Source organism: Rhinopithecus bieti, unplaced genomic scaffold, assembly GCF_001698545.2.
Source record: "Rhinopithecus bieti isolate Rb0 unplaced genomic scaffold, ASM169854v2 scaffold_18745, whole genome shotgun sequence".
In the NCBI taxonomy this organism is placed as follows: Eukaryota; Metazoa; Chordata; class Mammalia; order Primates; family Cercopithecidae; genus Rhinopithecus; species Rhinopithecus bieti.
Genome location: NW_016809332.1, coordinates 1,171,881 through 1,198,029, shown reverse-complemented (window position 1 = coordinate 1,198,029; position 26,149 = coordinate 1,171,881). Strand labels below are relative to the sequence as shown.

Here is a 26,149-nt window from a genome sequence, read left to right as displayed (position 1 = left end):
ACTTTCAGTATTACTTTTTAATAATGCATATAAGTACAATGAAAATAGTAAATAACTGTAGTACATGGTTATCATAGGAAATGCAACAAAAAATTTAAAAGCATTCTTACCTCTTTGCTTTCTTCTAGTTCTGACTCACTGCTGAACTCTTCAGTATTTAAGTTTTCAAAGTCAGACTCTCCAACAGCAATTGGCACTGTTACAGTGAGGCTGGGGTTGTTTATGAATGACATATAATCATTTTCATCGATTACGTATTTTTCAACACTGCTTCCGGTACCTACACCACTGGTGGTTCCATTCCCATCTCTAAGATAATTAAGCTCTTTGCTTATTTCAATTCCAGTATTATTGGACATGCAGCTGTCTATCTTATTGCCTTCATGGATTTCTATAACTTTTGGTTTTCTAAAAAAGGCTTTTCGGAAACACTCCCGTATCTTATTTTTCACATAATCGATTCCCTTTTGCATTCTTCCTACTGCAATCTGCAGATTATTCATTTCATTGTCATCATCAGTAGCAGCAAGGTTGTCTGAGCTAAATGAACTCAACAATAAGGCCAGAAAGAGGTTCAGAACCTAAAAGAAAAAAAAGAAAAAAATCTGTTTTAATATTGAAATATGCATTTAAATAACAGCCTAAAAAGGGAACTCAGATCTTTGCTAAAATTATTTCAGCAAACGTTTATTGAATGCTTACTATATTTCAGATGCCATATCTAAGTCACACACTCTTTAAAGGACCTGATATCCTGCTCTAAGGGCAAAACGATAAAACAAGCACCTCTTCTTTTTTCCTGTTGGGAGGGACAATAGGAGAGCAGAGCTTCTAAGATTTTAAATGGTATCTACTCAGGTTTGCCAGCGAAAAGACAAAATCTCGCCCTCAAGGTTTTTGCCAATGAGAGAGAGAGAAAAAAAGATACTTTCAGCTTAATCATTTTATCTTACTTCATCTTACCATTTTTTTTTCTAGGGAATTTCTAGCTTCATGTATATAAAGAATGAACTCATTTATTTAATACCCTGATGATATGTACCAAATGATGCACTTGAAATACAAATTCCTTTGGCCCAATGGCCACAAACTTCTATAACAGCAGAAATTTCTAAGTGCAAATTATATACGATTTAACATGTTTCCCATCAAATACACTTTGAAATTTATGTGTTCAAATAGCTCAACAGATGGAGAGAAATCTAAAAGTATACCAGGGTTTAGGCTAAACTCATAAGTTACTTTTCTTTTTCTTTCTTTGTGTGTGTGTGCGTGTGTGTGTGTGTGTGTGTGTAGAAAGTATGAGGCAATTTTAACTCTCAGAATATCATAGGATACATGACAAAGCTACCCAGCCAACTGGTAAGTTATGGTTAATGCAAGAATAATTCATTATTTCTGATGTAAAAGAAAATTTATAACAATATTTTTAGCCTGAAATGGAGTTAGTTACTGAGTTTCAGAATATGTTACACTATAGGAAGACATGCAAGGCAAAAGCCCCAGTTTGTTTCCCTATTTCTGTATCAGATTTTTTTCAGAATCTAGAGCTCCCTAATTTACTATTCTGGAGAAAAAATTGCATGTTTGTAGGTATCCCAGTAGCATTCTTTTGAACAAGTTTATCTGAAATGGATCCCTCAAAGGAAAGGCCCAATGTGATGGCATAAAGAAATGCTTTGCCCACACATGATTGAGAAATTTAAGCATTAAACATCTAACTATATAAACTATGTTTTTATATTAGTGATTTTAAGTCACAGTTAAAAGTAAGCCCTTTGAGTCTGGACAATGTCCATACATATGAATAAGTTAAACTGTAATAATTGGTTTTCCTTCAGCAATGCAAATTCAGGGAAGAAAACATTTTCTCCTCCTCCAAGTTACTTGGATAATTACAATGCATAGCTAAAATATAATGGTCTACTTCACTGAAATGTGTCTTCAAAATTTGGTAGTATATGACCTATATCTCTGAGTAAGCCAACTACATGAACTATGAACATGCAAAGAGCAATTTGATTATAGAATAGATAGTTGTCTTTTTAGATTTAGTAGAGGTCATTTTCTTATCAAAACAATATTAGGACACAATTCGTCTTAGTGACAAAAATTTACTTTCTTAGAAGAAGAAAGGAAAATCTAATATTTATGCCCCTCAGGCATTCATAAATACCCCTGATTTAATCTTTACATCAAAGATATGATTTCAGTTTTGTTATTCCAATGTCATAAAAAATGGGAAACCAGAGTCCAGGAGAAGTTAAATAACTTGCTCATTCTCAGAGTACTAATAGGGGGATTTTAGTCTAGGCCACTTACTATAAACCAGAGATATGTTTACCACATCTGGCCACCTTCCCAGCTACTGTCTGCTCTTGTTCTAATTTATGAGCATTTGTAATACATACGTACCACAAGGTTTCCAATGACCATGACCAACATGAAAACAATAAGGCACATGGTTTGGCCAGCAACCTCCATACAGTCCCACATGGTCTCTATCCACTCTCCACACAGCACGCGGAACACAATCAGGAAGGAGTGGAAGAAGTCGTTCATGTGCCACCGTGGGAGCGTACAGTCATCATTGATCTTGCAGACACATTCTTTGTAGCTCTTACCAAAGAGCTGCATGCCGACCACAGCAAAAATGAAGACGATGATGGCCAATACCAAGGTGAGGTTTCCTAGAGCCCCCACAGAATTGCCAATGATCTTAATTAGCATATTTAGTGTAGGCCAGGATTTTGCCAACTTGAAAACTCTAAGCTGTAATCAAGTGAAAAGATGCTCTTAGTAGTAATCATAATATAATTTTATACATTATTTTATTAGTATGTGGTATCATAGAACCACATGTGGTAGATGTAAAAACTCAAGCTATGCTGAACTAATTCAATTTCAAATCCAGAAAAAATAGTGTTAACAATATTAGAATTGTAAATCAGGTCACAATATCATTTAAGGGCAAAATAAAATAATAAAACATTTCAGAAATAATAAATAAAACATTTCTGATTCTTCAAAAGATATGCCCATGTAAACAAGTTGGTATTTTGATTAGAGACATTTTTAAATTAGCAAACTAATGTTATCTTCAGGTTCTATTTTAGAGAGTAAAAGAAATATTAAAAGTATAAATAATATATTTTATGGGCCAATATAAAATAAAAGTAAAATAAACTAAATAATATGATACAAATGTACAGAAAAAATTTGAAGAAATACACATTTTGCTTAATTTTCAATAAAAATTGTATATATTTCTCAATAAAATTGTGCTATAATTTAAAAAGTTTGTTATACAATTATTTAAGATATTAATAACATCAAATATTTCCCCACATGTTGCTTTAAAACAGTCCCCATTCCTAGAAGTAGGGTTAACAAAAAGCTAAAATTAATTGGGACCTAAAATTCTTATTTGCATGTCTTTACAGACTGTAAGGCCAAAAAAACTTCATAAACTTAAAACACAGTTTTAGAAAGTACATGTAGGTTTTCAAATGTGCCCTACATACCTAATCATTATAAAGTATTTCAAACGCTTTCATCAATCTTAGAAACTGTTTATACTTAAAGAGGATGTTTATGTGTTTTTTAGAATGTCATATATTGATGTAAAATTAAAATTAAAATTAATAATTATATAAATATACAATGATTCAGTTTTAAAATAAATGTGCCAATGAGCGACAGGAATATATATATATAGATACCAGTCTGAATGATCGCAGTACAGACAATCCCTCCACATTTGATAGACCAAGCTCCATTAAACTCAGGCTGACAATAATTCCATCAAAGATATTCCAGCCCTCTTGGAAATAGTAATAAGGATCCATGGCAATGATCTTGAGAACCATTTCTGCTGTGAAAATCCCAGTGAAGACCTAAAATAGAGATCAGCACTACTTCAAGAGCACTGAAAAATACTGATGCTACGTGAATTTATAAAGAAGAACATTAATAGGAATAAAAATATCTAAAATTTAAAGTGAGAAAATGTGACAAATCAACTCAAGTCTAGCTTTTTTGTTTGTTTGTTTTCATTTTCATTTTTATTTACTTATTTTTGAGACATTGTCTCCCTCTGTTGCCCAGGTTGGAGTACAGTGGCACGATCTCGGCTCACTGCAACCTCCGCCTCCCAGGTTCAAGTGATTCTTCTGCCTCAGCCTCCCAAGTAGCTGGGATTACAGGCGTGGGCCACCATGCCCAGCTAATTTTTGTAATTTCAGTAGAGACAGGGTTTCACATCATGTTGGCCAGGCCAGTCTCGAACTCCTGACCTCAAGTGATCTGCCCGTCTCAGCCTCCCAAAGTACTGGGATTACAGGCATGAGCCACCACACCTAGCCATGTCTAGCATTTTTTTTTTTTTTCCTCTAGGAGAGTATTTTGTTAAGCAGAGTGATATTATTTAATGAATCTGCTGGATTTCCAAGAAAAACACTAATTTTAAAACATTTTTGGTCTACATTTTAAATCTGGTATTGAATAATAGCTCCTGAATTATTGCCCTTGTTGGTACACTACATTTCTAACACAATCACAACCAAATTCATTTCTGGGTAGTATTGCATCAGGAACAAATCCACATATTATTGAAAGTTATTAAAAATTGATTTCATAAAAACCATATTTTGTTTTTTATTTTGTGTTTTTTAAGGGATACCATCTTATTTCTATAATTTTATAAACATTCCTGAAACAAGAGTAAGTTTGCTGTTAATGGTTTATAATAACGATCTCTGGATGCATGCCTCAGAATTAAGGTTAATGGATTAGTAGAGTAACAAACTGCAGATTTAATTGAAACCAGCAGGAGAAAATACTCAGTATGCATATACATGTAAATAAGATTAATAAATCACTTGAGTGGCTAGATAAATGTGTATTTGACAATAGAAAGAAAAACAATGAAACAAACACAGCATTTATTTTTTAACTCAAAATGATAGGCTGAGAGACACAGGACATGAAGAATTGTGAAATCACTCTTGCAGAAAATCTTTTAAAGCAATTCTCTTAATTCACTATAGTTAAAAATTGCGATTTATGACTGTAAAGTCAAGCTTAGCATTTACCAAGATAAATCAGCCTTTATCTTGAAGGAATTCTGTCAAAATAACAGTATAACAATTATTTAGTTTCCTAAAACATCGTATTACTTAAAAGAAATATTGATCCACCCTTACAAATGTATAAATTCAGCTAACACTTCATTGTTTCCAATCACAGATGAAAAATACCCATCACAGAAAAAAAAAAAAAAACAGCCTGACGGTAGTCATCCATTCACTCAAATAGAAATTAAATGTATTTTAAGCAAGCCTAGTACATGAAAATCCAGGTATATGGTGAAATGCCCATTGAAAATGTATTTTCATTTCATAGAATAACACATGAAAGATTCTTTTTTTCAAATAGTGATTTTGCCTGGTAAATACAAAGTAAGTTCTAACTATACAAATTTTATTTCTTGTATAAAACTTTTAGAAGCAGTTATTATTTGAAATAGGCACTCTGATGATAGAAATATATTATTTAAAGTGAACTAGAACCATCCAGGTAAATAATCTACAAACATCTCTTTCTATAGAAAATCATAAGGTGGTATTTTCAGCTCTTCTAAAATGACTAGATCTCATGCCTTTAAAAACATATACCCTAAATTTACGCTTATCTAAAATGTAATCCCACCATGAAACTTTTCATTAAAATAATATTTTATTACAACTAGTAATCCAAAACGACAACTATATCTCTGTAAATGTTTTCAGTTAAGGCCCTAAAATCAATGGGATTGTTTTGGTCCATTTTAATCTAGTTTCAGCATTGTCAGGTAGGTTGGAAATGTTTGTTATGATGAAGATGTTGTCTAACCTACTATGATTGATAGATTATTTTTTGCTTATTGAATCCCTATGATGGTTGCAAGCATTTTATAATGATTAAAAAACAAACAAAAAAAATTCCACAAAAATACAGAGCACCTTAGCAAAACTTAATTGAGATTCAAGGTCTCTTGATATTCAAATTTGATTAATCTCATCAACAAGGAAGCGATGTAATTTTTATGTACTGCAGAAACAATACAAAATGGGGTATGTTGATCTAAGTTAAGATGGAAAATTCCACAATTCAATGTCCTCATGTATAATATAAGGCAGTATGCAATAATTTGAGCAGTAATAAACTTGTCCATAGATATTCTAAATTTATGTTAATGAGCAAATTATAAGCTCTCCACAAAACATACTGTGTAATCATCTATGATCTATAATATAGTCTTAAGTCAGCTAAGCACCCATGATAGAAATTCTTTCTTTCTCTCTCACATGCTCTCTCTCTGCCTATACATTAAATATATGTATTACTTTCATATGTATAAATATTTATGATAAAGGTTGTTATGGGTAGGAAATAAGATATTCTATGAACAAATGCTTTGTAAATTATGCAATGCATTATTGATATGTTAATCATTATAGTAAAGAGGTATCAACCAATAGAGTCAGTCACTTCACATATTCTCCTATTGTTATAGTTAGAAATAAATAACTCAGGTCTGTTCCCTGTAATTTATGCTCTCTATCTTGACAAGTTTTGCTTTCCCAACACTACACTGAACTTATAGATGGTTCTATCACCAACAGTCTACCAGGGATCAGTCTCCTATTCCACTTTCCCACCTCATTATTTCAGTTACTACCCATCAAGTAATAGAATTGTAGAACTGGAACATACATAAAAAGTCATTTAGTCCAACACACTCATTGTTTATATGTGTGTTGAGAAAATAGACTCAAGGATTTAATTGACTTTTCAAAACCACACAGATATTTACCATGACCACTTTGACTAGGACCTAGATTTGATGCTTTTGTCTTGTGCTTTTTCATTCTATCATCTTATAATCCAGCCTCTCTTATCCTGTGTTTCCATACTCAACTGCTCCAACATTGGAATTCTATATTTACGGTTTCACTCTGGCAAGTTTCCAAAATCTTCCTTCACCTGTTAAACTTCCCTAACTGTCCAATATCCTGGGAAAAATACAAGAACTACACCAGAAATATTTTCCATCATTATTTCAAAGAAAGGTCTGAAAGGGTAATAGCATATATATGAGGAAGGAAACTGTTTATTAAGCACATGCTAGATGCCAGGCACAGTCTAGGTGCTTTCACATTACCTCATGTGACCTTCACAACAACTCCGCACGAAGGGTATTACTACACTCATTTCAATAGTAGAAAACAAAGACTCAGATTGTTTATCAGACTTGTCCAGAGGCCATATCACTAGTAAGCACTGGCAACTAAGGTCAAACTCAATTCCACTCCACTGCAAAGCCTGTGTTCTTTTGCAAAATCATGCTACCTGTAGCAGCCTTTTTGGCTAGGTATCAACCAGTGGGTTATTCATTGAGTGACTCCCATGTAAACACTGAGAGAGGCAACAGAAAAATGGGACATGGCCTTTGCCAAAGATGAAGAAAATCTTGAGAATATGTGAGTGTTCTACTGAGTCAAATAATGCAGAGAATTTGAGGTCACTTATTAGGGCACACATTTATCCAGTTGTCCACCAGCTCTTCCTTTCCCTCTTCTGTTGGCAATTGCTCCTCCACCCATGATTCCTCAGGACTGCCATGTTTTTAACACGATACCACCCTCTGCCAAGGCTGATTAAATCAGAGGTGAGCATCTGACCCAAATTATGCCGAAGTTCTATCAGGAGTCTTTGGAATGAGACTCAGAAAGAGATTCAGGCTTTTTCCAGTGTAGAGGTTGTAAGACGTAAAATCAGTGAGCTCTTACTGAACATTTGCTGACCTAAAGACAAATGATGCAGTGAACTTGCAGGCCATGTCTAAGCCCTTGATGAAAACTGTTCCTGAAGTCAGACTGCAATACTGCCCTTTATTTAGTTTGTTAGTCTACCTTTTCCCTCCATTCCAGTTTTCCCACTACCCCTTGCCCCAAGTTTGTTTGAGTTAGTACAGGACAAGGTCTTGATTAATAATATATGTAAACCCTTTTCTTACTTGTTCACCCATTTTGATCAGCATACACAGACACAGATGCATGCTCAGTGATTTGAACCAGAGGTATGGCTAAATCACAAATGCACATTTAGCAACTATTTATTTTCTTGTATGAATATCACTGAAGCTTTTTATTAGGTAGTTAACTTGAAACAATGATGTTCTTTTTTTAAATATACATCAATCTTTGGGTCATCCCTTCAATGGACATGATTTTTTTAGAGGCTGTGTGGGTTAAAACCACATGTTTGTGGAGCCAGGATAAGATCTCCTGGTTTATCTGGATCCACATTTCCAGCAAGAACAACTGTAAAGATTTTGAGACGTTTACAACTGGTAAGACACCACGATCAATCTGCACAGACATTGGCCTAAACAATCAGCATTCATACCAGTTGAGTTTTAGGCTCTATTGCTGAGATTCCCTGTAATATTCCTTAGATATTTCTTTCTATGAGGAAAGAGGATACAATTTTTGGGTTCAGCACAGCACAAATGGATCTTTCCCTTTGGTCTATGTCTCCCACCTCTGCCAAAGTAATTAAGTAAACTTCAAAAGTACTTACCAGGTTTCCTACAGTCAATACACTACTGAATTGCTCGGTCATAGGGTAGTGCTCCATGGCCATAAAGAGGGTATTTAAGACTATGCAAATAGTGATGGCAAGATCAACAAATGGATCCATAACAATTAAATTCACAAGATGTTTTACTTTTAACCATACATCACAGCAGTCCCAGATCAAGAACACATTGGCAAATCTATACCAGCATGGTGGACATTTCTGTCTAGATTCTTCAAGTTCTGGAGGGACAATAAAGAGGAAGAGTAGTAAATAATAACAAAAATGAGTTATTATTGCCAGTAGATTTTACATCATTTAACAAAATTGATGCTTATATTTGAAAATAGAAATTCATATTACTTAAGAAACTTAAGAAGACAATCCCATTAAATATTTTCAGAAAATACTAATTAAAATGTCATATAGATTGACTTTTTTCTTTTAAATACAGAAAATAAGCACTTTGAATTTAATATTTTGCTTTAAAATCACTAGGTTATGATTGATTAAATTGCTGTATTCTCTTTGTCAAAACAGAATTTTAAATAAGCATTACACAACTATTAAAATTTTAAATAATTATGGTTTCTTCTGAAAGTACCTTTTTAAAAACATTGTCTAAAGTTGTGATCCCTTATGTATGTGATAACATTTATGAACTATTCTCTCCTCTCATAGTTGCCATATCAACATTAATCTTGCACGCAATGAGAATGTAGTATGCCCTTCTTTTTAGTATACATTCAGACTCAAATCTACTTTTGTGGTTTGTACATATCTTTTAGAATTTTAGCATCATGTATTTAAAATATTACTTGAAATTTTAATGGATGAAGCCTGTTACAAAATAATTATTATGTGACTGTATATCTAATACACCAAGAAGACATGATACAAAATGTAATTGATGTTTTTTAAAGAACATATGTTAGAATTGACATACAATTGATCTAAAAAGGGCAGTACTAACATATTCTCTCTCCAGACTTCACAGAGTGAGGACTGTGTGAAGTATGAACAAGTTTAGTGTATAAATAGTTGCTGCCCATTCCTGTATGTCAAAATCAATGAACATATCTGTCCATGGTCCTTTGGAGGAATGTAATGGTTGTTGTGTATGTAGAAGATGGAAGAGAGACCCTTTTGTGGGATCTCTCTTGGAGTGGAGGACAGGTTTTGATTTGTCCAACTCATTCAAGCACTCCCACAACCCTATCAACACCTCCATGCCTGAAGAACAGAGTAAAGCCTGAAAGAAATGTTTCCTTATGCTTCTATATACCAAGACTTAGAAAGGGGGAAGAGTATACTCTATTTGCATATGAGTAACATAACATAAGAAGAAATCCTCATTGATATAATATCAAGTGGTGAAATATCACTCTGCAAGCAAGGTAAGGACCCAACTCAAAAAGAAATAAGGCCAATATTAGTTTTTGTAATCAATGTGATAATATACTCCATATATCACATTCTTAGGTCTAGTATATAGTTTTGATCTGGGTAACAGACTTCAGTAACTCTATGAAAAGAAGGAATAGTTCACAAAGCACATAATCACAGAAAGTTGACTGTTCCATGACCTGCTTCTTACCTTCCATTGTGTTGGTCAGAATGCTGGCTATGCTCATGGCTCTTTGCCTTCCAGAGGAATCCTCCAGCATCTCCATTGAAATCTGGTAAGAACTTAACCTTCTCTTTCTGACTTCCGTTTCAGTGGTGGTGCCCTGCAAACCAAATACTGATGGCTCAAACCACTCTTTCCAATAAGTAATACAACACCACATAGCATTTCTTTGGTAAATCATGCGACATGCAATTTTTCCAGTTAAGAATTTTCAAGGAATAAAATACTGAATTATTGTTAAGTTATAAACAGTTTTTTTTTAAAATAAAAGTTATCACAGGTAGTACTATTTAAGAGGAATTCACCAGTGGATGCAGTTGTATAACACAACTATATTACAGAAATATTTTAATTAACCTGTCACAATTTTCAAGGAAATTTGTTATAAACATGCTAAAATCATTTATTATTTTATTTCATTTAGGTGAAAATTATTTTTATCTTCTATCAATGATTAATAATCAGATCAATCCCCCCCAATAAATACTATGATTATATAGTCTCAAGGCTGAATTATTTTCTCTGAGGCTATATTGACTATATTGACATATGTGGGCCAATTTTTTCCATGCACAAACACAGATGTACAATGAAATGTGTGTGCTTTCCTGAAATTTCTTTAATTATTTCTATATCTCTTCCTATTAAAAAACAATTCATTTTAGAGTCATTTTAAAATAGCACTGTAAATATTGACAGTTGTATGAAACTGCCCATTATCAACAAATTGGTTATAATATTTAATTTTAAGAATATGAATTTTCCAGAATATGAATAGATAATTTTACAATTCTTGGTGATTATGCATCTTACAGATTTGATGGTGAAAATGTCCATTATTTGTCTTGGTAGGTCTACCAAATTTGCAGATATGTTTTCATAGCAGACTCTAAAACTGGGCCCTTTTAACCTAAAGCCATGGTCCCTTACAATTAATTCCCATACAACAAAAACTAATGCTCCCGTACAATTCAATAGATTCTCAATATTCTATTGCTTTCCCTTTGATTAATCATGTATTATTTTTACCAATTTTTCATTTTGAGGAAGCAGGACGGTATAACAGCCTAAACTGTCCAGGCTTTGATTATTGCAAATTGGTGAATAATGTCAGTGGCAGCTAGGTCATCTATTATCACCTCTGGGAGAAGTTGTCCAGTAGGTGACGTTAGAGCTGAAGGTCCACCCACCAAGGAAACCACACCATTGCAATCCACAGTGCTGTGCATCTTCCCATTTGCTGGAAGCCCTGGCACCATCCTGGATGACATACTGGCCTGACTAACGTTACTGTTGCGTCGCTCTCCATGTCTGTGCGGCACAAACAGTGAGTCTCTCCTGCTTTCGCTGTCTTCAAATGTGCTGTGTTCGTCATCAGCAAAGTCATTTTCAGATCCAACATCCTTTGCCCGACCTCTGAAACTGAAAATGCTTGTTTTGCTATTGCGCCTTGGGGAAAACAGGGAGCCACGGATACTCAACAGAGACTGCGGAGAAAGCAAAAAGGAATGGGATGGGGGTGGGGGGAGAACAGAATTATTTGATAAAATAAAAGTATTAATATTAAAAGATCTATGTTCTTTAGAGTTAGTATAGTCTTGCTCTTAAACATGGATTATCAAATTTATAGAGGACACATATATTTTAATACTTTTATTAAAAAGCAAATTTAAGTAAAAGAGTGTTTTTCTGACTAACAATACTGATTTGCAATATACTAAGTATGCAACCACTTCATTTAGTCTTCACTTCAGGTGGATTGGGTTATCATAATGCTATAGGTTAGGGACCAGATGCTGAAAAGGCTAAATGATTACTTTTGATGGGAGTGGTGGTTAAACAAATAATAAGTAGCTTCTACTTCTTAATGCTGTAATCTGAAGGGCATGCAACCTGGAGAATAAGTTTTGACTCAAGTGAGAATGTTGGCTCAAATTTAAAATATTTATTTCAAATGTTGCATTGTAGCCAGTATTTCACTTCAGGATAATTATTTTTAATAAAAAAAAAAAAACTATTTTTCCATTCCCTTCTTTTGAATTCTGAAAGAAAATTAGTTTACTCTTTGTCTGAAATGGTTTGTCTCTACTCACATGGGAATAGAAGTCACAAAACTTACCTACAATGTTGTCTTCCAAATTTGCTAACAGTTTCCCAAATGGCAACCAATGATTCACCTTATTTGAGAGACTACATGTCATAGCAAACACAACAGAGAGGATTCCTAAACTGCTACATAAATTACTCTCCTTGTGTAAAATATAACACTGGCTTATAAAAGCAAGACATATAACATGACTTCACCAGCGGGTGGTGTAAAAAACAGCATATACTTCTGATTTTACTTTAACTGTATTGAAAAGAAAGAGACAATTCAAAACGTTTTGTATTACAGCTATTCCAAAGTAAGTTAAGCGAACTGTTTCCTAGTACCAGAAAATGAGGATTTAGCTTGAAGTTCCCTCTTGCACATTTTGAAAGGATTTTAAACTAGCAACCCCAAATAATTCTGTGTGTATTCTAGTCTTGCAGATAGTTTTCAAAAACATCTCTATCCAGTCTGCAGAATATTTGTTTTCTCCCCTCATCACGAACAATGGCATTCCTCCTCGCTCTCTCATTCCCTTTCCTACTTCTTTTCACACCCAGGGTAATATACATACATACATATACATATACATATGTCAGCAGCAAACATTCCTGGATATTCTCTTTCTTCTAAGCTTTAGTGTAAAACCAAATAAAATGATTTTAGTGGAAAACACAGAAAAGGCAGACTCTGTCAAACTTATTTTTGGTTCCTCTGCCTAATTAGGTCATGCTGATTTTCATAGGCCCCATTTTAGCTTTATTTTATGGCTTTTCCCAGACTGCAAAGCACCAGAATAATCTTTGTAGTCCTCTGTCTCAGTGATATTTTGGAAGGATATTATTCACTACAAAGTGCTCTGTTCCTTTGGATTTGGTTAGATTCTCCACAGGAACTGTTGGTTGTCCAGCTTATCCATCAGAGGGTGTGTCTATGTGATACTCAATTCCTGTAGCAGATTTGTCTACCGAAGGGCAGACAGTAGAGTGATTTTACAGCAAAGTGGTCAAGAGATTAGATCATGTGAAGACATCAATTCATCCCTTATTAATAAAGAATGCTAATGCTTTTCATTTCCTCAGACTCTATTTAAGTGATCAATATAATAACAGTTATATCCTGAACTCGTGTTTTTATTGTTGTTGTTGTCATTGTTTTGAGGCAGAGTCTCGCTCTGTCACCCAGGCTGAAGTGCAGTGGTGTAATCTCGGCTCACTGCAATCTCCACCTCTCAGGTTCAAGTTATTCTCCTACCTTACCCTCCTGAGTTGTTGGGACTAGAGGTGCCTGCCACCACACCTGGCTAATTTTTGTATTTTTAATAGAGACAGGGTTTCACCATGATGGTCAAGTTGTCCTCGAACTCCCGACCTCAGGTGATCTGCCTGCCCTGGCCTCCCAAAGCCCTGGGATTAGAGGCCTGAGCCACCAGGCCCAGCCCAAAACTAGTGTTTTGAAACATTTGAGTGTATGTGAATCACTCTGAGAGTTAAAAATATATATTTTTAGGTCCCAGATTTTTGGAATATGGATTCAGCAAGTAGCAGGTAGGACTCTGGAATCTGAATTTTCTTGACACATTCCAGGTGATTCTAATACATGGTGGACCTCATCCTACACTCAGAGAAATACTAACTTGGTCTTACATTAATCCCTAGGATGGCTGGTAATCACCTCAATACACCTATGTTCTGAAACTGTCTCTGAAAACTGAAAATCGGTCTACACAATATTGGTTGGGAGTATGTGGTATGTGTGTGCATCCATTATGTATCTGGGACATGCCTTTAATTTGGATATTTTTATGTCAGGTATTTTCAAAGGCGTTCCAGATCTCTGAATTTATTCGAAACTTCTATTCACTCTTTGGAATGTACAATAATGGGTGTGAGCGCAGCTTTCAAGGCAACAGAGACGGAAAAAGAAGATAACAGAAATAGCATTCGGAGAAAATAAACCAAAAATAACACACTGGAAGATGCAGCAGAGTGGAGGGAATACCCACAGATGTGGCAACATTTTCTGTAGGGAAAACCAGCTTTAATGTTTTAAGGAGTGAAAGGCCATCTTTCTTTGCCTCAGGCATGTCAAAACATATTTCCCAGGTATCTTTTTCATCTTGTTCCCAGAAGATAAATGTAGACTGTTTCTTAATTTTAGTAACAAAAGGGAAAATAGAAGAAGTTAGGTCTATAAGACACAATCATGCAGGTAGGCTTTGGATTCAAAGTGGGTTGGGAAAAGTCAAGATGGAAAAAGATGCCGGGAATTTTAAGATGTTCTAGTGGGAATAAGGAAAGTGAATATTTGTTGGAAGTACTTAGCATTTTGAGGCTTCATTTTATACTTTTAAATACTTCTTTATTTTGTACTACTAACATATATAATCTGCTTAAAAATAAAATAATGTAATAAACAAAATAACATTTGTAATTTATGTGAATAGAAGACAGGGTACCCACAATTTATGGCCTCTCTGCTTTGACATTTTCAGAAGATATATTTGATTTGAGCAGTATTTACTGTCTATCTTATGTTTCCTGTCCCCACCACCTTCACTGATTCTCTTTCTACCAGATTCCTTTTCTGTTTACAGAATCAGAAACTGTAAACTGTTTATGGTATATTTCTGCTTGTTAGTTGTGTTAATGCTTTTAGCCTGTCTTTACTAGGATATGCAAATTTAAAACTAATAGATTATTTCTTTCACTTTTGAAATTACCTATCTATCCATCTGTCTTCTATTTACAAATATAAAATGAACGACATCTACCATATGTATGTACTGTTTCCGATTTTAGTATTAAAACATTGGCCATCAGCTAACCTCCCTGCTCTTGCCTGTCTGGGGTTTACTCAGCTCTGGCAAACCAAGTCTACCAGTTGCTCCTAAAGCACTCCAGGCATGCTACCATGTCAGGGTTTTGCACTTCCTCTATCATCAGCTTAGAACACTGTTCCATAAGATAGCCTCTTCCTTTGCCTCCTCCAAATCTTTCCCAAAATGTCTAAACAGTGAGGTCATTGTAAACCACCCTATTTAAAATTTTACTTCCAATTATGGCTCGTGTTCCTTTTTTCCTCCTTACTTTTTTTTCCTTAACATTTGTTACCTTCTAACGCAGTCTATAACTTATTTATGTTGTTTATTGTCTGTCTCCTTGGGAATAAATTTCCATGAGGTCAGTGAATTGAGTCTCTTTTGTTCTTTGAGGTATTTTCAGCATCTTGAATTATGCTTGCCACATAGTTGGTGATCAATGAATATTTGTTGATTGGACTGAATGAACTAATCTGCAAACTTTTATGTGAGCAAAATGATGAAACAATAAAGGAAATAATACTGCTATCAAACTGCGTACATACATTTGTGAGTAATTGAAACTACTCAAAAGTTTTGTTTCCCTCATTTGAAATTCATTCATTAATTTTAACTTAATAAGAGACTTATTCTTTATCACACAGATTTTCTATATATTGCTTAGTCCCGTAAAACTCTTTAATGTAGGTATTCTTACTTTATTTTACAGAAATTTTACAAAGTACAAGTGACTTGACCAAGGTCACAGAATTAGTTTGGAGTTGAGATATGAACACGAAAGTTTGTGTTCACTATAGCATCGTTATGCTATAGTCTCATCTACTCTTAATTCTAATAACTCCTAATAGTTTTAAGAATTCCAAAATATCAAGGGTGACTGTTTAAGAAAAAAAAATCTGATCTGAGAAACCAAGTTGCCCTCCAGAGCTTCAAGTTAATTCCAAATGTGTTATACTGATTTGATAATATATTTTATATTTGTATTACACAAGATAGTAATAGTTGAATTTCTTGATATTGATATTGTCTTAAATAAATGGCTTTTATCTTAAAACTCTTTGTGCATTCATGTCCATTTTGTTCTAATATGAGAATACAAGTTTTAAGTTATTGATATAGTCTACTTTTTTCTTTAAAATATTTGTTTACATATTAAACATAGATTATAAAACATTCACTGAGAACTTGCATATTACCTTTTCTCCCAACCAAAAGTAAATACTATGTTGAATTTTGTGTTTATTACTTCTGTTTTTTTAGAAATTTCTTTCTTTATGAAAAATATATCATACCTCTTGGTTGATTTGCAGTTTTTGATTAAATTAATCTTATATATTATCTCTCAAAGCATTATTTTTAGGGTATAATTCTGATTCAAGATTGTTATGATTAGAAGCATTTGCAATTCATAGCACATGAAATTCTAATGGTGCCAAATAGTGTTCAAAGCCATAATTGTACTTATCACAGATTTTGTAACTAATTATTCTTTACATGAGACATATGTAAACAATACATTAACTTACTAATCCATAAAACTTACTAAACAACAAATAATTGAAACTAATTTTTACTCTTTTATTTAAAACTATGCTGAAGAACTAGGTAGTTGGCATTAAATCAGAGCACAAAATAGACTACCTTTGATGCTATTCTCTTCNTGTTTTTTTAGAAATTTCTTTCTTTATGAAAATATATCATACCTCTTGGTTGATTTGCAGTTTTGATTAAATTAATCTTATATATTATCTCTCAAAGCATTATTTTAGGGTATAATTCTGATTCAAGATTGTTATGATTAGAAGCATTTGCAATTCATAGCACATGAAATTCTAATGGTGCCAAATAGTGTTCAAAGCCATAATTGTACTTATCACAGATTTTGTAACTAATTATTCTTTACATGAGACATATGTAAACAATACATTAACTTACTAATCCATAAAACTTACTAAACAACAAATAATTGAAACTAATTTTACTCTTTTATTTAAAACTATGCTGAAGAACTAGGTAGTTGGCATTAAATCAGAGCACAAAATAGACTACCTTTGATGCTATTCTCTTCAAGAACATTTAGGTCATAATTTCATTCTAATGTACCATGGCATGACCCTATGCAAGCAAAATGGAGACTCACCATAGTCCAGTTCTCATATCAAAGGATAAAGATAAAACCCAAAGAACATTTCTTTTCAAAATTTATGTGTGTGTTACAATCACAGCTTTGGATACCAAAGGCAGAAACTCATTCTCAAAGAAAATAAGTTTATCTGGGGTCTCAAAGTGGAAAATGTAAACAAGAGATTCCCAAACTCTCACTGAAAAGCGTAGGTTGTGTGTGTATATACACACACATATATATACACACACACACATACAGGTTGATACATATAGGTTATATCTATATATATTATATATATGATATCAATATATCTATATATATCAGTCTCGAAATGGTGAACATTTTATGAACGGTTTAATAAAAATCCCTTTGAAGACAGTCTATGATAAGAATTTAAATAACTATTAAATGTTAGTTCCCCATCCCTCACTGAAGTCAGATAGCACAAAAGTGTACTAAAACAAAATACAACAACGAAAAAGCAATAGCAATGACAAAGAAACCAGAGCACTTAGTCGAAAATCATACCTGATGAGGGGAGCAGAATTTCTTGTCACTGGTCAGTCTGTTTCCATCCATGGAGAAAAGGAAGCTGCTTCTTTTGACACTGTCTTCAGATTCGGATTTAGGAAAGCTGTCTCTCTCTCCTTTATTGTTTCCTTCACGGTGCTCCCTCTGTCTTCTTTTCTTCCTTCGGTTCCTCCATTCTTTAGCACTTTTGGAGCTTAACTTTGATGCTTCTGAAGAACTTTCCAACAACTCGCCTAACCCACCTATTCCACTGAAATCTCTTGAAGCAGCGGATGCTGCCGCAACTGCCTGTCGTAAAACAAAGTCAGGCACTGTTTAGAACACAGAGCTTTGAAAACAGTGGAGTACGGTTAAAATATTGCCATTTAAGACTCATTAACTATAAGTGAAAAGTCTGTTCTTCTAGTCCTTTTATTTTGTCTCACCACAAGAGTTTACTTAACAACAACCCTTACATTTTAAATCATATAAAGCACTATGCTAGTGTATGTATTAAAGCAAGAAAAATATGGTTTTGCCTATCTTCTGGATTGTCTTTTTTTGGGGGCGGAGGGGACAACTGTTCTCTCCATAGTATCTTCTATACTTTAAAAAGCAAATGTTTTCTTAGTGGTGGTTGCTCATTTAACTACTATTCTGATTCCATCTGTAAAATGTTTCCTCCTGTGTGCACTTGTGAGCAACTGAGTAGTAATTTTTTTCTCTCTAAATCCAGTACAAAAGACTGTTTCTTTTCTTTTTTGTGAACGCAAAACATTTAAAGTGCGTACTATTTTACCTCCAGATGGAAGTAGGGGAATGTATTAGCTAGTTTATCCTCTTCCTTCATTTGAATTACATTTAGGACTGTAGTTCACATCTCTGTGGTCATATTACTCCCAGAAAATTTATTATGTATCACTTTAAGCATTTTAAATGTTCATAAATCATTTAATATTATAAATAATAACAAATGATTAACATAGCAACACATAAATTCATTCAAAGGGTTATGAGAACTGCTTCAAATATTTTCTTTCCATATTGCAGCACTAAGTATTCTTAAGCACTTTGAATTTCTATACCTACTAATGAAACACAGTCAGCTCTGAGGTGAAACATGGAAAATAGTATTTTTAGACTGGACATGATCTAACAGTGACATACAGAGGATATGAAACAATATGGTGAGCATCAGAGCTGAGTTCTCATTAAGCATATAACTATTTGAAAATGTAACCACAGAAGTGGAAATGATTAAATTATGACAATATCGGTTAAACTTTTTACATATGTCATCACTAAATACAAACAACTCTAACTTATCTACTATATTGTTTATCTTTCCCACCAACTATAGGCTGGATAGAAATTGTATCACTGTATGCTCAGCGACTGGTATGTCACCTGACATAAATAGGGCTCGGTAAATAATTGGTGAATAAAGATCTAAAAATGTATTTTGCTATCAATTTTCTCAGACACTGGGGTGGGGGTGGGGGAAGAACAAGACATACTTAGCCTTGACTTTTCAAGACATCATGAAAGACTGGCATAACAGTCTGTATAACAACATATTTTAGGAAGAAATGGAGATAAAACCTATTTATAATACTGTGACATCACTTTGTGCTTTATGTTTCATCTTTCTTAAAAAGAAGTAAGCCCTGCTAAGTAGTTTTCAGTTTTAAACTTTATGTTAACTAAAATTTAAAAGAGATTTTAAATCTAAAATTACTATGCTGCAAATTCTCTAGGATTACAATGATCTCAGGGAGGGAAACTTAGTACTAAACATGATTTTAAATTTATGTGTTTGACCAAGCAACACACAAAATGTAACAGATATTTATTTATATTAAGCACTATATTCATAATGAAACTCAGATATAAGACTTGATATAAGATAATGCCCAGCATTTAAATGAAACACTAATTCAGAATTTAGATATTTATAAAATTTTATATAGTCACATAGCCAGATTTTTAATCAAATTATTGATCATCAGTATCACTTTTAATATAATTCATGACATAAAATGAGAAATATTAAGTACATTTTATAACTCTGACTGTATACGCAAAATAAAGTGAAAAATCTGTAGCAAGTTAAATATAGTTACATAGTGATTGATACATATGATGTACATAATATACACCATTTGTTGAAACAGTGAATATATATATACACACATACCCCTTCTTATCCAAATAAAGTCCTTAATTCTCTTTTCCATTTTATATAGGCACAAACACACAACACGCAGTGTTAATCATTTATTGACTTGTTTGTCCCTGGAAACAAAGGAAGTGGTGGTCATAGTTCCTCACTATAATCCTAAAGCTTATGTTCATTTAAATCACTTCCACATATATATATATATTTTTAGATGGGGTCTCACTCTGTTGCCCAGGCTGAAGTGCAATGGCGTGATCTTGGCTCACTGCAACCTCCATCTCTCGGGTTCAAGCAATTCTCCTGCCGCAGCCTCCTGAACAGCTAGGATTACAGGCATGAGCCACCATGCCTGGCTAATTTTTGTATTTTTAGCGGAGACAGGGTTTCACCATGTTGGCCAGGCTGATCTCAAACTCCTGGCCTCAAGTGACCCACCCACCTCAGCCTCCCAAAGTGCTGGGATTACAGGTGTGAGCCACCGCACCTGGCCCCAAACTTTGTTTTGCATAAGATGTTATTTCCCTATCTATTCTGGGTAACAGTTCAAATATTTCAAAACCAAAACAGATTTCTAAGGCAACAAAGGTAACCTCTGACACATTTTCTGTGTCACTCATCAACTCAAATTTGTCACTTGTTCCACTTCCAGTGATTTGCCAATTCCCTCAAAGGCAGATGTTTCCTGTCATCTCTCATTTCTGTGTACCTGTTTATACCCAACTCTGTGATTCTACCAATGTCCTGCATATTAGAATAATAGTGTTACTTTCACAGCCAACTTACTGAATTCCTCTTTTAACAAATAAGAAATTTCACTTAGTATTTACTCAGGAAATAACATTGTCTTATAACATTTTAGTGTGATTCAAAATAGGCTCTGTAACTCACTGTATCTGTGTGTCCATAAAAATATAACCACATAACTAATACTTCATTCATTTTACACATGTAATCCAGTTAAAATCCCATTCAAAGCTACAAGACATTATACCTATTTCTGTTCTACCCCAATTATATGCTGGCTTGGCCACTTTCGTCTTACCATTGGGTACAAAGTAGTAATGTGGATATACCTTATTGATTTTATACAGAAAACTCTAAACAAATTTGGTGAAACTTGAAAATATTTAAAAATATACCTCATGCTTGCCAGAAAGTTCTACATTTGAATTATTGAAGAGTTTTATTCTATATCGCTATAAATAAAACACATTTATAAGATAATAAAATAAAATAGCTATTTACAGGGCAAATACTTTATTTCATGATTTTAAATAAATGTTATAGGAAATAATAATCATAAATTGCATATGGTTGTATTTTAAAGCACTGGGTTTTTCTATTATCATTAATAAAAGCAGACAAATTAATGTGCTTGAAAATGCTACACAGATAATACAGTATGGAAATGAGTTATTTTAAAATGCAGCCATTTTAGGGTAAAATATGGCATCAATTAAAAGAGTATAGTCTTTTTGAACTTAGAAATAAACATGCGCTATGTCTAGTAGAAGTTTAAAGAACCTATATTATGATGAGTTCGGCTAAAAAACATCAGTTCTATTAACCAAGCCAGCATGTTCACCCAAAGCTAAGTTTATGGTTGAGCTCAGTAATTCACTAAGAAATTCATTTCTGTATCTCCATTTCACCAAAAAAATGCCTTGAGAAAGGACCTAATGCTATTTGTTGTGGATCTTCAAAGTAACTCAAAATTGTTAAAAACTTAAATTTTGAATATACCAATTTCTAGTATATACTGTCATCCAAAGAACACTTCAAATATGTGGAGCCATTCATCTGAGAAAAAAAAAAATCCTCAAAAAAGCCAGTGCATAAAAACAAAATTGGATTTCTGCTTCTGGCCAAAATGGAGTAACAGAGACGAGATTTACTCTCTTCTGAAGCAACCAATAAAACAGACAAAATATGTGTTACAGTGGTTTTGAAGACACTGGACATCAGATCAGAATGTTTTAAGATATTGGAAAACGGAAAAGCAAGCAAGCCAGCTCTATGCTTTTCTTAGTTTATGGTCTGGAACTTCCAGACTATGATGTAGAGAGGAAGTATCTCTGCAGACTTCATGAATGGATGAGATGAAGCTGAATCTAGGAAAATCAGGGTGGCTATATAGTTCACAGAACAGGGTACAACAGGGGTGACAGTTGAGCAGAGAGAGAACTCTAGGGATCTCAGGTTCCCCTTGAGTACTGAGAAGATTATTCACCAAGCATGTGTCTTAGAAAACTACCTGAGGCTGAGGATTAGAGGGAACGCCACCCAGCAATCACACTGTGCCAGAACCGTGTCTGTTCCTATACTGGCAAACACTTCGTTTTAAATGGGCATTGGGTAGTGTATTAGGAAGGGTCTTGATTCACTAGTGAGGAATAATTAGTCTGAGAATAAATGGTATTCTGGTCCTGTCTATTTTCAAAGGTTTAAAGATACAAAAGGATCAAACTGTACATAAACGACATAACTATATCCCAGATTGACAGTGTCTGGAATTCAACTGAAGATTGTCAGAAACATAAAACTGCAGAAATATATGACCCATAATAAAGAGAAAAATTAATCAAAACTGACCAAGAACTGACACAGATGTTCAAATTAGCAGACAGGAAACTTCAACAGTTGTTGTAGCTGTATTGTGTATGCTCACAATATTAATTAGAGATATATGAAATATAAAAAAGACCCAGATCAAGCTTGTAGAGACGAAAACTACAATGTTTCAGATGACAAATATACTGGATAAAATTAGCGGCAGATTAAATGTGCAAAAGAAAAGATAATTGACTTGAAGACAACGATAGAAATCATTAAAACTGCAAATGACAAATGGAGTTTAAAACTCATAGAGAACTACAAAGGACATAAAACAGCCAAAAAACAGCTTTGAAAAAAAAAAAAAAAAAAAAAAAAAGAACTTCCGTCCAGACCGGAACCCAAGATGGCTGCGCTCTTGCTGAGACATGTTGGTCGTCATTGCCTCCGAACCCACTTTAGCCCTCAACTCTGTATCAGAAATGCTGTTCCTTTGGGAACCACGGCCAAAGAAGAGATGGAGCGGTTCTGGAATAAGAATATAGGTTCAAACCGTCCTGTATCTCCCCACATCACTATCTATAGTTGGTCTCTTCCCATGGCGATGTCCATCTGCCACCGTGGCACTGGTATTGCTTTGAGTGCAGGGGTCTCTCTTTTTGGCATGTCGGCCCTGTTACTCCCTGGGAACTTTGATCTTATTTTGGAACTCGTGAAGTTCCCTGTGTCTGGGGCCAGCACTGATCCACACAGCTTAAGTTTGCACTTCGTCTTCCCTCTCATGTATATACCTGGAATGGATCCGACACTTGATGTGGATCTAGGGAAAGGCCTGGAAATTCCCCAGGCTCTACCAGTTCTGGAGTGGTTGTCTGGTTCTTACTGTGTTGTCTTCTATGGGGCTGGCAGCCATGTGAGAACGGAGGGTTCCCAGCATCATCTTCCTACACCTTATTACATTTTATCCATCTTTCATGTTTTCATTCTTATCTCCAGCCTGGGAAAAGTTCTCCTTATTTGTTTAGATCCTTTTGTATTTTCAGATCCCCTTGGAGCAGTAGAGTACCTTGTAGACCATAATAGGGTGGGAAAAGGGTCTAATTTTCCCCTTGTTTCTAAAGATGGGGTGGCTGCAAAAACTCCCCTTTTTTGCCCACAGCTTTGCCAACTCTGGAAGCAGTTATTCTGGTCTCCATATTGGGCTTTGATTTGTGCTGAGGGTCAGGCTTTTGGTCCTTCCTGAGACAGTGGAAACAATGCCAGCTCTGTGGCCTTCTGCCCTGGGGACGGGGGTGAGGCATTTGGCTGGCCCACTGCCTGTGGGTGCTGGCTTAAAGGACAATTCTGTTCATTGGTGAGAGCCCAGGCCATTAACACCTACCGCAGTGTTATTGAAAGAAGAGAGGTGGGGTGGCAGGTGGAATTAGTCTTGTCCCAGTTAGAGGGAGATAAAGAGAGAGGGCTAGTTAGTTCTTGGAGCAGCTGCTTTTGAGGAGAAAATATATAGCTTTTGACACAAGAAGAAGATCCAGAAAATTATTGAACATATTAATGGTTATTTCTTTTCTTGGATTTCCAGAAAAGCCTCTTAATTTTATGCTTTCTCATCGAAGTCATGTACCCTTTTTTTCTGAAACCGAATTAAAATACTCATTTAAAAAAAAAAAAAAAAAAAGAAAAAAAGAAAAAAAAAAGAACAAAAAGTTGGGGACCTACACTATCTTATTTCAAGACTCATGATAAAAGGTACAGTAATTAAGAGAGTGTGGTGCTGGTATAAAAATGACAAATAACTGAACAGAATAGAATTCAGAAATAGACACACTCACCTATGGACAACTAATAATTGACAGAAGTTCAAAGGCAATGCAGTGGAGAATGAATGTTTTGTTTATATGCAGTTGGAATAATTAGATACTCATATTTTTTAAAAAGTCAATCTCAACATATCACCCATATGTTATACAAAAGTTAATTTAAAATGGGTTATTGACCTAAATTTAAAGCATAAAACTAATTTTAGAAGAAAACTTAGAAGAAAATACTTGTGGTGTTGACTTGGCAAAAGTTTCTTCCATCCAAAAGAATGATTTAAACAAAAAAGCTAAGAAATAGTACACTGGATAAACTGCACTTTAAATATTTGAGAAGCATATATGTGAAAGGACTTATATCCCAAAGAGTCAAAGAACACTCAAAACTCAATAATACAAAATCAAACAACCTAACTAAAAAAAGGAGGGGATTAAAGATTTGAACAACCGCTTCATAAAAGAAGCTATACAGATGGAAAATAAGAACAGAAAAAGATGCTTATCATTAGTAATTAGGAAAATGAAAATCAAAACTGCAATGACATACTTATTAGAATGGCTAAAATTACAAAGACTGGCCATAGCAAATGTTGGCAAAAATATTGAGAAATTATAATTCTAACTGGCATGAATAGGGTTTTTACTATATCTTTGCAAGAGTCTTCACCTTTCAGTATATGGATATTTTTTTCTGTCTTTTAAGGCAGTACTGTGTTTCCATCTCTTCTCCTCAGCACATTAATACCCCATTCACTATACCCCTAGCTCACACAGACTTTAATATTGATAAAAATCTCAAGTTGGCATCTAATTTTAGACACCTTCCTGATATCCTGATGTGGGCTATAGCAAACACCTTTTTAAAATTTTTTGTTACAGAAATCCCAAAGAATTGTTAAGCATAGGTATATATAAAGTTTTCTTGTCAACCTTTAAAATCAATTAACTTCAGAACAAAATCTCAAATGTCATAATTAGGGGTGAATCACTAATTATTGGAAATATCAGTTTTACTTCTTTTCTAAATTAAACAAAAAATTAAATTCCCCTCTTAGGTTCCATGAGACAATTCCATAGTAAACCTTATCCCTAATGTATTTTCTACCCACTGGCTGATTTCTTTATATACGGTGTCTAAAAAGTTTATTCAACTTTAACTTCATAAACAAGTCCATATGTGAATATTTTCTTTTCTAATGACAACGCCTGTATATAAAATGAAAAGGCAGTACGAATCTACCCTCTATAGTATAACACTATTTCTACTTAGAAACTAATAATAATAATGATAAATCTTTGCTTTTATCACTCAGTACCTGAGCTTCTTCCTGTTGCTTTTTAAGCTGTTCGAGCATCTGCTGAAATTCAGCCTCTTTTTGTTCTGCTTCTTCCAGTGTGGCCTGATTCTGTTCCTCATAGGCCATGGCCACCACAGCCAGGATCAAATTCACCAAATAAAATGAGCCCAAGAAAATGACCAGGACAAAAAATATCATGTATGTTTTCCCAGCAGCACGTAATGTCTAGGAGAAACGGGGGATAATTCCATCAGTATTTTAGTATAATGTCCCCAAATAAATATCTGGTTACCACAGTTAGATAGTCAGCACACTAATTCTCTTTTTAGTACCCAGTTTCTTTTCACCAAGAGTTTTTTGGTATTGATATGCTCAACACACAAAATTAAGAATCAGATTATTTGAGGCTTGACTGCAGTCTCGTTTGATATAAATACATTTTAAATTCATATATAGTGGATATATATGTGAACCCCACTATAATGCTTTTATTAGAGCTCATATGCAG

General features: G+C 34.2%; 1 protein-coding gene and 1 pseudogene across 1 annotated transcript in view; one reads left to right on the top strand and one right to left on the bottom strand.

Annotated features, from left to right (window-relative positions):
* SCN3A (sodium voltage-gated channel alpha subunit 3) overlaps positions 1–26,149 on the bottom strand; it is a 117,671-nt gene that overhangs the window by 42,156 nt on the left and 49,366 nt on the right. The window contains 8 exon segments of the mRNA XM_017889190.1: positions 111–581; positions 2,416–2,772; positions 3,723–3,896; positions 8,626–8,864; positions 10,220–10,352; positions 11,392–11,739; positions 17,816–18,106; positions 25,660–25,866. Coding sequence (XP_017744679.1) covers positions 111–581; positions 2,416–2,772; positions 3,723–3,896; positions 8,626–8,864; positions 10,220–10,352; positions 11,392–11,739; positions 17,816–18,106; positions 25,660–25,866 — 2,220 coding nt within the window.
* On the top strand, positions 22,925–23,658 carry LOC108540249 (succinate dehydrogenase cytochrome b560 subunit, mitochondrial-like; annotated as a pseudogene).